Source organism: Melanostigma gelatinosum, assembly GCF_949748355.1.
Source record: "Melanostigma gelatinosum genome assembly, chromosome: 15".
In the NCBI taxonomy this organism is placed as follows: domain Eukaryota; kingdom Metazoa; phylum Chordata; class Actinopteri; order Perciformes; family Zoarcidae; genus Melanostigma; species Melanostigma gelatinosum.
The window spans coordinates 9,821,659-9,834,527 of NC_136648.1; the positions used below are offsets into that span (position 1 = coordinate 9,821,659).

A 12,869-nucleotide genomic window follows, 5' to 3' on the forward strand; every position below is an offset into this window, starting at 1 on the left:
CGGCAGAAAAACTGTCTTGATTGCACCGGAGGCCACAGAGTGCCAGCATCGTTCAGCATCAATTACTTCCTCGCGGCCGGAGGTCAACATGTTCTAATGTATGTCCTCGAGCTGAACACATCTTACGATATGGCGGAGATACACAAGCAACGCTCAGATCTAACAATAACATCCGTAGCGAACGCTGAGCAACACAGACGTTTAATTTCCCTCCAGACAGAATAGAAGCAGCAGCGCGACAGACGACGCAGAGATTAAAGCTCTTCTAGAGTCCATCGAACAGATTAATGTCGTGTAAAGTAAAATGAGAAAAGCTTATCTGAGAAAAGCCCTCTGATCCACTGCATGGCTGGATTTCTGAGCTCTCACAGGAATCCTAGTCAAACAATCATCTCTGACCGCCAAAGTGCCGATCTATTTACAGCACTATACCAGCAAACATACAGCTGGACAGCATCATCACCAAAGTTGCATCCAAAATGTTTCATTCACTTCTCCCTCTATAATAAACACTGTAGTTAATTCATTCATTTCCTATTTACTTGGTACGGACGAATACAACATACATGCAAAATCGCACAACAATTTTCCAATGCAATGTATCACAGCATTTATAGCTATCCTGCTTATTTCCAATGCCGGTCCCTATAAGGGTCCTGAACTCTCTGTTGAACAGTCTAACAAATGTAGTACAATACATTGTGTGATTTTATTAAAAAGTAGGGTACATGCTATTGACACTACTTTTTTTTTACTCCACAGAATTTGTACTGGTAATCCCTCAGTGGTGAATTCACAGAGGGATTACCCGGCTGCTAAATCTGCACAAATAAGACAAAAAGAAAGTAATTCTCAAAGCAATGAAATGAATGAAATGCACCCATAACTTAGCTGCCAAACAAATAGTGACTCGGCTCTCCTGTGCTATTTGCACACATTTAAATTACATAGTTTGCGTACATGTGATGCAACATTATCCCCAGTCTATGCAAATGAGCCTTAAAAAACAGTCCAATTCACAAAGATCAGCGCTAATAGCCACACGCAGTTACAGTGACATTTTTGGCATCTTCGGATAGTTGGTGGTAACTGAAGCACATTTATGAGGGGTGTCACGCCAAGACTTTGCAGTGGTAATGGCAGCATTGAATGACATTATTTATTTCATCATCCGCTTCAAATCATGCCGTCTTCGTCTTCATTCTTAAGGTGTGCGTTTGAAAACACCATCATCACTGGCAGACAGTTTCTCTCCGACACAATAAATTGCCTGAAGTTTTGTGGAATGCCTCTGCACTTTGCGGTCTGAACATTTTGTAAAATCATTTTCTACATCATTCTGCCTACTGTGTAGTTAGCGCAAAGCCAACATTTATACTTTGCCATATGAATCATTTTTTATCGGACGCAAGAAATAGCCCTCAGCTGCAAACTTGATGGGCCTATTTGCGCCGCAATTCATTCATTGAAAATTTGCACGTCCGATTTCACACACGCAATAGAAAAGGGGGGCCATCTTGTGCCAAATGTATGCTTAAATGGATCACTGCAAATAGCACAGGGGCACAGGAATGCTATTTGCCTGGTAGCGCAGTTATGGGTGCATTTCACCCTTTGCAGGTGCAGATTTAGCGGGCGAACAAGCTGCGTAACCATCTGCAAATTCACCACTGAGTACGTGTGTAAATATCACCACATAGTGCACTCAAATTTAGACTAGTTGAAGAGGTGCTTGAAATAATGATATGTTTGATTATATTCAACATTATAACAGGAGCTCCACCCTGCTGTTCGGGTCAAAAGTCAAGAAGTGAACCTTGAGTTGAGTCTGTTTTGTCAACTGATGTTTCTCAGGTCAAAAATGATCAACGAATCTAGTTGAAGTGCGGTCACATTGGAAGAGTGAGCAGCTTTAGTTGTTAGAGTGCTCTTGACGCAAATCACAAAGGAAATGGAGAAGCTACGAACAGCTACAGTATGAAGCTAATTGTTGGTGGTAGAGAGACAGCAACAGCTAAATAATAATTAATAGATCTTTGAAAAAAAAACATTTTACTTTCTCTTTGTGAAGTTGAATTGTTTTTTCCAAAATTGTAGTTTGATGTCCACTGGTGCACTTACTATATTATGTCCTGTAATTGCAAAATGTTAAAGTACATTAACTTCATGCTGGTACACTAACTGCTGCTGCAGCAATTTGTTTAGCATATTACAGTATGTGCATGTAGTGTCTAGTATGGAATTAGCACACAGGTTTTGTTACACTGTGCTACTCTTTACAGAAAAAAGAAACAAGTACACAAAAAATCATCAGCAAGTGCTAAAATTCAACAACTGTCATGTTAAAGGGTATATTGGGTCTTTAGATTACTTTTTACAAGGCAGTGGATCCTGCTGGACCATCTCAACATGACGTTTTTCCACAGTCTGTGGATATGTTTGTGCTAATAGTCAAAAATCCAAGGTCCTCTTATGTTGAGACCTGTGGGATTTCTGAGGGAACAAGTGCAGATAAATACTGAGTCATATGACCTTGCAGTGGGTTACAGACAGACGGCAAGAACTTCAAGTTGATGTGGCAGTTGGCAGAGTGTCCACGATGTATTTCTGTGTGTTTACTATTTCGAATGCGCTTTTCCATTTCTCACTTGAGAGACTGCACAGCTGAGCAGTTACAGAACCTCCAGGCTACAAGAAGAAACGCATGGATGTCTTTTTTCCAGTCTACTTACAGAGAGAAACATTTAAAATGATAGAAATATGTGTTTAAAGGAATAGTTGGGAAATACTTTGATTTGCTTTTTTTGCCTGAAAACGAGGTAAAAAGATTGTCACCACTCTCATGTTTGTATGCTTAATATGAAGCCGGTTCGCTGAGCATAGAGACAGTAAACAGAAGCAGCTTGGCTCAGTCCAAAGGCACAATATCCACCTAGCTGAACCTGTGAAGCTCACTAATCAACACTCTATATATTGTTTGTTAAATCTGTACAAAAACTGACGTGTAAAAAGACAAGTTGTGGTTTTATGGGGGGGATTATTTCTCGCCAGGGTGTTTGTTTCACCTTGTTTCTGGTCTTTATGTCAAGCTGTATCAGTAATATGTCACTCAACACATCATAAAACAATGGTTACACCAGCGCCGCTGTCAGCAGGGCTCCTGCTTAAAGCTTCTGCAACACTCATACACAGAAGTATTCTGCCTTTTCTCTCATCGTTACATACAGAATCATGATGAAACCAAATTCTCCTCTGCTTTGCTAAACTATCAATGGCAGGAAATGAAATGCTCAACAGACGCATAAGTCACTTCATCATATCTGATAAGTATTTTGCTTGGCCTACTTTGCTGTTCATCTCACTGGTTGCTGGACTGACCTCTGGTGAACCAGGCCAGATGGTGGATGCAATGTTGTGCCAGACGTGCAAGGAAAGGATGATAAATGAAGCGGTGGGCAGTTATCAAAGATAATTCACAAGGAGACGCGGGCAAAGAACTGGCAGTCGCTAAACAGGTGGGGGCTCGATGTTGGTGTTACAGCCTTGTACCCCGCTGCATCACCAACTCATCATGTATGAAGACCCCCCTCTCAGGGGTTTTCATGATGTTAATCCAAGTGTACCCAGACAACCAGAATCACTTCTCTTAAATGTGTTCATATATAAGATACATTCTTGAGAAATGCTTTTCAGCTCATAGGTTAAAAGTGTGTTCATCATGACAACCAAACCTCTAACCAAAGTAGCATCAGTGACATACTTGACCCATTACTCTACACAGGGCCATCCATGACATAGTTATAGATTATATAACACTGTCTTGATGCAAAAAGAGGCTTACAAAGAGGTTTTGCATCTTTGAGCCAATTTACGATTATCTATATTTTAAATAATTATTGAACTTTTCGACTGAATTCTTATCTTCCATGTTCTGGCTGCAGCGTACATTTGTAAGCTTTTGTGCCCATGTATACGTTTTTTTTTTAATCTGTCGTCCTGTGAGGCAATTTGTGACAGAATTTTTAAAAGTGCGCCACAGCTAAAGTTCATTATCACTCTTATTTCCTTCCCGACAGCCACCAGGGTCTGTTCATTTCAGGAGTAAAATACAGTTTTAGGGATTTGAAATTTGCGTTTGTTATGCCATCCATCGTATCAAATCCATCACAGCAAATATTTCATCTGTATTTTCTGTCAAAGTTATCTAACGTGTTGTGTGTGAACATTTAGAAAACTATAGTTGATGGTGAATTGAATGCGCCTCCAACAAAAACATTGCATTCCTTATCTACTTGTTGTCATCCATTGCCAAAGACCATTCTTACAACCACTTGGGCCAGCTCCATTCACTGAGGAAGGCCTTGGTACAGTTGAAAACCCTGGAAAAAGTTAGTAAGAGCACCAAGAACAAAGTAATGTGAGCAAAACACTTAAACTGTTGTTGATTTTTTTTTTTTTAGGTGGCTAAAATAGTTGCTACCTCCGTTCACAGCTGTACATCGCTTTGCTCCCTTGCTGGTACTTCGCTCTGTTTCTCAAAACTGGGAGCGTGCCAATCACCGTCTCCTGGAGATAATACACTGACTATGGATAAGTACCTCATACAACCCCACTTCAAAAAAATCCAAACTATCCCTTTAATAGTTGACCTCAGATTATGAGTCTTAAATCCATCTGCATCACCATGTGTTGATCATCTTTCTTTGAGGAAAATTTAGTTTTTTTAAATTATAACGTCAATGCAACGGTCTTTGCAACCAAGTCTCTCTGCATGTTTCCTTTTTATACCGAAGTTACCTAAAACCAATGGCTGTGTGGATGAAAGGAAATCCTCAAAAAGAAATGGATGTTTTTTCTTCGAGAATTGTAAAATAGTAGGGCTTAAACATGAAAAATCAACCTCGTAGTCTTCATTTCATACATATATTGATCCGGGAAGTGTAAAGGCACCGTGTACGGTTCGTACACAGTGTTTGAATTAAAGCACAAATAACCACAGGGGGTCTGTGCTCATTTTCTTCCCCAAGCAGAGTCATTATTTTGAAAACAAGGATGCTAATAAGACAGAGGAGCGTCCCTCTCTGCAGCACACATGCTGCTAATTAGTCCCTTCTTACGTGCACGCTGTGATAACGACCTGCTCGTGACTGGACACTCCTCTCATATTTTACACACACTTTCCCTGTTTCTCTGCTACCTGTGGTGCCAGCTCGCCGTTGGTGATGATTTTAGCGATCAGGCTCCACTTTCTGTTGCTGGTGGCGTTGTGGATCATCTTCTTCCTCAGCAGCTCGCCCACGGACATGTACTGGAAGCCGTAGCGCTCGGCAATCTTCAGGCTCTGTGTTCCCTTGCCGCTGCCGGGGCCACCTAGGCACAGAGGAAGAGCTGTTGATGTTTTGGGAGAGAGTTTGTCATCTGTGTGAAAATGTATCTGTGTGAGTGTGAAACACTGTGTGTGTGTGGGTGTGTTAGCGTGGGCGCATGTGTGTATTTGGGAGAGAAACCCAGACGATGTGAGAGTTTGTGTGTGTGTGTGTGTGTGTGTGCATGGCTCTGCTAGTGTTTGCATATTTGTGACTACATGTGTCTCTCTGCGTGACTGTGTGTTGCTGCCTGTGTGTGTTTTGCGGGGGAGAAGGGCATGTGGGGGTGGATGAGAGAAACAGGTATGTGTGAACCTCCTACATTTGCTCCAAAATCGTTTTCTCTACAATCTCTATATTTCAACAGGAACAAGGATGTTCAGAGGAGCGACAACAGGAGAGGATAGCTCTCAGCTTGATGCTGGATGGTTTGGTAAAACATCATTATGAATATATGCCCTTTTCTTAACATTTTACTGCAACCAAATTGTACACATAAAATTATAATAATATCTCTAAAAGTAAAAAAAAAAAAACACAAAAAGTTGATATTTTGGAATTAAGTTGCCCATCTAGTCATTTGCGATAGTATCTTATAGACACAAGAAAGACATACTGTACGAGTTGTCAGTTTGTGAAAGGCCTGTAAAAGCTGCTTTTACTGTGTTTCATTCCAGGATTTTTAGAAATGCCACTGTTACAACAGAAATGTCAACTGCTCCAGAATTGCTGCTGGTTAAAAGTCAGGCCGGTGTGAAGTGAAATAAGTCGAAGAACAAAGCTGTGTGATTAACTTATTCCATCACGGTCTCACGGTCAGAAACGTTTTTGTTGGGATGAGGAGAAGAGTGTGCACCCGAGTGCAAAAGATGATACAAATCGGTGAGCGCAAATATCTTGTTTATTTTAGACAGCCATGTTACAGTGAAGTTATTGTCACGTGTCCTGAAACTGAATCTTAAGTAATGCTCATAATTGTAATTGCCTTTATTGCTTATTTAAAACCTTAAATAAACAATTTTAAAGAGGGTTTATAAATAGCAGCCTTGTTTTCAGTCCAGCTCGACCTGTGTCATTACTCTCATTGTGCAGCTGCTGTGCTTAATTCATAAGAACAATTAATCTATTTAACAGGTTAATGCCGACCCATCAAGGAAATCAGATTAGGAGAGCGTGAGTGTCTGCAGTGCAGTCAGTGACATGCAACGAGATTCATCCCGCTGATACCAACAGAGAGAGGCGGGGCTACTTTTTAAAATACCAAGAAAAACACACAGCTAGTGCGCGCACACACACACACACACACACACACACACACACACATTCCCATCCAGGACATTTATTTTTAGATCATCAACGAGGCAAATATAAAACTTTGTATATTTGTTGAGCCTTTTACATAAATGGATAAAGCTTTCACCAGAAGCATTAAAGAGACACTGGTTAGAGTGTCCATCTGTTTACACATGAAAGGATCTTTACTGACTTGTCTTATCTCATGCAAAACATGAGTCAGCAGGAATCCACATGAGCAACTTCAAATCTATAACATCTCATGAGGAAACATTTTTGCCTCAAAACTTCCTCACGCTTGCGGTGTGTAAGGTCACAGATGTTTCGAGCTTTAATGTCTGTGTTTCGGTCGGGTGCACGGGTCCTTTACCGATGACGAGGATGACTTTGGGTCGCGGTCTGGATGGATCAAACACCTCGTACTCGTCGATGAGCTCCGCCGTCTCCGACAGGTCCGAGTCGCTCTCGATGGAAAACTGGCTGATGGGAGGGAGGCGGTCATACCGTCTGTAGGGGAAATTGGGACTGTCGGGCATCACTGTCACACGCACACACACACACACACACACACACACACACACACACACACACACACACACACACACAGGTATAGATGAGAAACAATTTGTCTGCTTTTGTCTGGAGTATTGATGATTTTTTTTCAAAAGCCTGAAGTTTACTATCAAAATATCTTAATTATCATAATCATGTTCCGTCAGTCACTTTAAAGTTGCACTTGTCACAGTATTTCATACGCTGCAAATCACATTTCAGCACAAAAAAAACAAAAAACAAGTCATGTCTGTGTTAACACTCAAACAGTAAATTTGAGCTGAAACCATCCGAGTGTGATAAATTCAATGCTCTATTCAGGTTGGTATTTATACAGCCGTCTCTGGTGATGAAGGCATTGATTATTACACCTTGAACAAATAAATCCTCACGGCACGCTATTACAAGGGAGCAGAGCTGCTTTTATTTACATGCAGCACCAATATCATCTCTTCACACTGTACTGTAAGGGAGAGAATGGTATTGATCATGCATTTTCACGAATGACAATACATGTCTCAGGGATGGAAATAGATTTTTATTTTTTATTTAAGGGAACAGAGATGCTCTTTCACAGGAACATTTTAGAAAAACACAAAGAAATGTATGCTCCACCAACCGCCTGAATCTACAGGCTTACTTTTGTACTTTTAAGTTTTCTTACACACTAAAACGTCAATCAGGCCGAGATTGGAATAATTTAGGAGGCGAGCGCAGCAAATGTTTTGAAACATAGATTTGAGCTTCAGCTTTTAGTGAAGGCAGCACGGGCATGTTGAAGGCAGAGATCTGCACACTGGATTCTGTTTTTGAACATGTCAGTTTGACAGGTTTGGGAGCAGCAGCAGCGGTTGCTTTTCAACTTTTTATTACAGCGCTCTGGTGTCTCAACAAATGCTTCCGGCACTTTTTGGAAACTAAATCTATCCGAGATGTATCGATGTACACAGCTGCACTTTGCACTGTAGCTGCAACAAAAAAAAAAAAGAGTTTCCTATCACATAACAATCTAAAAGTTATTGCTATTTCCAAGAGTTGCACAACAGTTTTAACAATGTTTCTAAAATGGGGCGAATGAAATGTCAACACCCATCCTGTTTAAACAGGGAGCCAGTTGTGATTGTGCAGGAGAGGAAGAGGTTTTGCTGCCAGCATCTGGGAAAGAAGTCAAAAGATATATATGGCTTCCAACAGCTTTTTCCTCTGTGTGTTGGGGCTGCAACTAATGATTGTGTTCATTTTTGATGAATTTGTGGAATTATTTCACTTTCTCAATTAATCAATGAATTTATTCTTTCATAGGTCTGTCACCATATCGGATTTTCACGACACGATTATCGCGGCCGAAATAATTTGTGAAAAAAATGTTGTTGCAATATCTCTAAAGTTTAAAAAAAAAATAGCCATCAGTCCAAATTATCTTTAACTTTCTTCATTGCGCGTCTGGTGTCTTTTTTGGCAAATGAATTACGAGTGTAGGGAGGCGGAGAGAGAGCCTCTAACAATAACTGTATAAAAGTGTGATTTAAGAAGCGCTGGATTATTTACACAATAGTATCAAGTGTATTATTAACGTGTTATCAATATTTAACTTTTTTAGATGTTACGGTTATCGTCACGATGGGTATATCGCGACACCCCTGACATCAATTTTTTTTTAAATGACCCATCATAATTTTCTAGAGCCTGATATGACGCCTTTAAATGCCCTTTGTTGGTAAGAACAGTTCCCAAAGATATTACATTTTCTGTCATATGAAATAGACTAAAGCAGGAAATCTTCACATTCAAGTGGCTAGTGTCTGCTTTTTTGCTTGAAACACAATTTAAACGAGTATTTGGTTCCCAGAATTGTTGCAGGCTAATCGACTAATCGATGAATTCCCTAATGGTCTCAGCTCTAAAGTGCTTCAGTGTACTTTACATTCAGCATTCACTGCTCACCGTTTCTGAAGAGGGACCTGCGTGATTGGCTGCCGTTGAGAGGAGGAAGAGACTTCTTCTCCTGGCCCACAAAGGTATCCCACCGCACCTTGTCTGGTCCTCCGAGTTCCCTGGCTTTCTTCAGACAGCACTCCAAGTAGTCGATGGGGTCGTCGGGCCGGTAATACATCAAGCCTGTCAGCAGGCTCTGGAAAAAACATTGGAGGGAGAAAATGACGAGATGTTTGTTCTGGCATCTCTACATCTGTGTTGTAATGTGTCGTTCTCTGACAGCGTGGCGGCGGTCATTAGCCCGCCTTTTAATGAGGAGAAGTTTTGAAGTGCAGATCTGGTTGCCTTGGCTTGGCTCGGCTCCATCGAGGGAACAAAACATCTAATTTTGTCAGAAGCCCATGAAATTGGACTCAGGTCATCAGGCTCCTGCGTTTATTTGCCGGGCTGATATTGTCGAGGAGGAAAGCCAACCACTGCGATGACTGTGAGAACGAACTCCGTGCCAGAACACAAGTCAAGCGTGTGTTTGTGTGACATTTGCCCCCTCGACCCTGCATGTTTTAAAACAATACCTTCCTACTTCATCTCCACCCTCCCCACTGGCAACTCCCACCAGCAGCAGCATGAAAACACAATTAAAGCTTCTCCCAACTGAAAACAATTGGATGTGCTTATTTAGCTGATAATGATGACATGTTCATGAGAGAAGCAATAAAATCACGGTGCAGCGATGATGATGATGATGAAGATAATGTGTCACTTCACTGCTCAGTGTCATTTTAACTGGCTGTAAATAAACAAGCAGTGATTGCTTGCAGACATTAGCCGCACTACACTGATTGAGTCGAATTAAGTGAATGAGCTAATTTACTATTCCCTCAGGGAAATAAGTGGTACTTATATTTGTATGTGCTGCTTAATTGAGAGTATGTGCCGTCTGTCTTCATCATATGTCAATGGAACTTTTGACCTTTTATTGTATCATAATCCTGTAGAGATTTCAGTATAGTTCAGCGGCACCTTCTCATTGTAGTATTTTCGTTTCTGTCAACCACAAATTATTCTTTTTACAAATGTCATATCATCATATTCTTTGCTGTAACAACAGAATTTTCCTTCAAAAATGTATTTTGTATTGCTTTTAATGTTCTTTTCATCTTCAATTTCCATGAAAAAAAGAATGCAGTCTCCAGCTGAGAATTATTTATTTCAAATTAGGCAAAGGAGGAGAGGACTGTCTTTCTGGTTTAATTGCAGTTTGTGTACGATTATTACTATAAAAACACACTGAAGCAGTTTTTTTAAAGTCAGCAGCGTTTCTCTCCTCGTTTAAACCTCCATCAGCCAGAACACGATGTTTTACATATCAGAAAGAGCTCTTTACCGTCACTCTGACTCTGGCATCGATAAGTAACACGAATCTTTGTGCTGAAATCTCAGCGTCAAATCTGCACGTATGCCGTCTCATCCCCACCAAGCTCACGCCATCTCTCACCTCAAAGAGTTGAGGTATCTCCCGCCGTGCGAGATACTCCTTGGCATCGTTGGTATTCATGTCCAGTCGGATTTCCTCTGAAATCAACAACTTGTCCGGAGCTTTGTTTTTGCTTCTTCAGATGTCTCAGTGCCTCAAGGTATTCTCTGGTTAACAACTGGGCTCCAGACGCTTTACCATCAGCGCATTTTTGCCTCGTGAGTGGACTTTACAACTGGATTCCTGCAGGCGATGCCACCGCGCCACCCTCCTCTTCGGTGATGCGGATGCGTGGCTCGTCCGTCCTCCCTCCCACAGCGCTCTGCTTCCAGCGTACACCATGTGTGGCTTGACGTTGGCACAGCGGTTGCGCGCTGTGCCAATTAACGCGCGCACCGCCTCCACAAGGCGTATTTCACACGGTTACATTCCGCTTGGAAACTTGTGGGCGATATTGATACAGAAACGCACAGGACAGTCATTGGATAAACAATTATAGAATATGAATGGAGTTATGATCCGATGCTTTTAAGGGGGTGATTGGGAATTTAAAAAAAAGAGTTCAAGCTAAACCAGTTTGACGGAAATCTAAACACAAGGGTAACTGAATTTGTGTTTCCGGAGCTTTCAGACACATCACATGGTCGTCCGTCTTTACATATATATATTTTGCTCATTATTTCTTTCGTCAAGCTACTGTTTCCTAGATCAACAATTCATCTTCAAGCTCAACACTTTGGCACCATTATCAGAGTCACATAACAAATGAGACTTAAATCACAAGTTGTTCAATGAAACAATAAAACCCTTCAGTGCAGATAAATATAGCTGGATGTATGGTTGGCCCAAAGTTCAATTCCACTGGATCAGGGCTTTTTTTAGGCAACACAAGAATAGGCACATTGATTGGCCGGTTTGTCACATAGGATTTGATCCTGATAGCCACTAATCCTCTTGAAGACAGCTGACTTTACTGTAAATCTCCTTTTTTTGGTTATATCAGAGACTCATTTTAGATTAGGTCAGTGACATCTGTGGATTAAAAAGTGAGGATCATCCAAATAACATTTCAGGCAGAGAATCTGTAACAGCTGCAGGACAAAACAGCCTGACAGAACAATGCTAATTTATGGATTGAAAATAGAATAATTATTAGAATTATGCAACCCAGAACTGTTTTGTTGGAGAGCTATCCTTGCCTTTTCATTTCCTAATGTGATGCATTTGGAGAAGGCCATTATTATAAGCGCTCTACAGGTAGAGAGAGAGTGACGCTGCAGGTCAAAAAGCAGCAGCAAGAGAAGTCTGGAGGATTAAAGTGGTTGGACGACCTGTAAAGGCACTCTGCGGTGTGTCGAAACTGAATTTGATGCTGCTTTTCAAACAGATCTTCTACTTGCTGCATTGTAATGTTACATTAGAATTGCATGAAGGACATGTTTTTTCATGGCTTCATCTTGTACTGCAGGGCTCTCAAACACATAAGCTCCTTCAGCTGTAGCATGACATTTGACATCTGCTGCCTGTGATGTACATGCCACTTCTCATTAGGAGGGCCCTTAACCAATTAACTGGAGAGGGCATGTGAATAGAAAACTGTCAGCATCACTCAATGGGTTCAATTTTAGCTCCCTATACAAGAACTCTCTTCCTTTAATGATAAGCCACACATACACAAGCTGCATCATCTGATAAACACACAGCTTCTAGGAGTCACTCGTGGCAATCTTATCAGGAATGACCCACCAATATTTAGCTAATTAAAAAACAACATTTTATACGTATTTTATTGTAATATTTGTATTTTTTTCACATTTTTGTTTTTGTTTTCAGTGAGCGTTCATAATTTAAACAAGTAAACAGGGGTATGGGGGCTAGGTCAGTTAAAATTATGTACTTTTGCTCAATAATGATCCTCTCAAGTACTTTTTTTTTTCGGTTTTTGCATTGTTATTTATTCACTCATGTTTCTTGCTTTCACTTACAACTATCATGTATCCAATGTATTGTGTTTTGCATGCACTTACATGTAGCCTATTTATGATATATGTTTTTATTTCTCCTCTGCATACGGTTTGAGAAGGCAATGAAAATAGACACTTTATGTAGTGGGGAGGATATATAATTGGTACGAGCAGACTACAGAAGACCAAAAGGAAATATTCCCCAGACACAATTCCATTTTATTTGAAGTTAGAACACAATACATAGTTGAGTAGAAAAAGGACAGTAGTTTATGATATAAA

The 12,869-nt window shown here is 40.7% G+C and overlaps 1 protein-coding gene across 1 annotated transcript in view; it reads right to left on the bottom strand.

Annotated features, from left to right (window-relative positions):
* Positions 1-10,815, bottom strand: part of ak5 (adenylate kinase 5) — a 45,452-nt gene extending 34,637 nt beyond the window's left edge. Inside the window, exons 1-4 of the mRNA XM_079284374.1 lie at positions 10,645-10,815; positions 9,156-9,342; positions 7,030-7,197; positions 5,198-5,370 (exon numbers count right to left, since the gene is read on the bottom strand). Of these exons, the coding sequence (XP_079140500.1) occupies positions 5,198-5,370; positions 7,030-7,197; positions 9,156-9,342; positions 10,645-10,704 (588 nt within the window). The 5' untranslated portion in view covers positions 10,705-10,815. The remainder of the gene's footprint in view (positions 1-5,197; positions 5,371-7,029; positions 7,198-9,155; positions 9,343-10,644) is intronic.
* Positions 10,816-12,869: the final 2,054 nt, after the last annotated feature.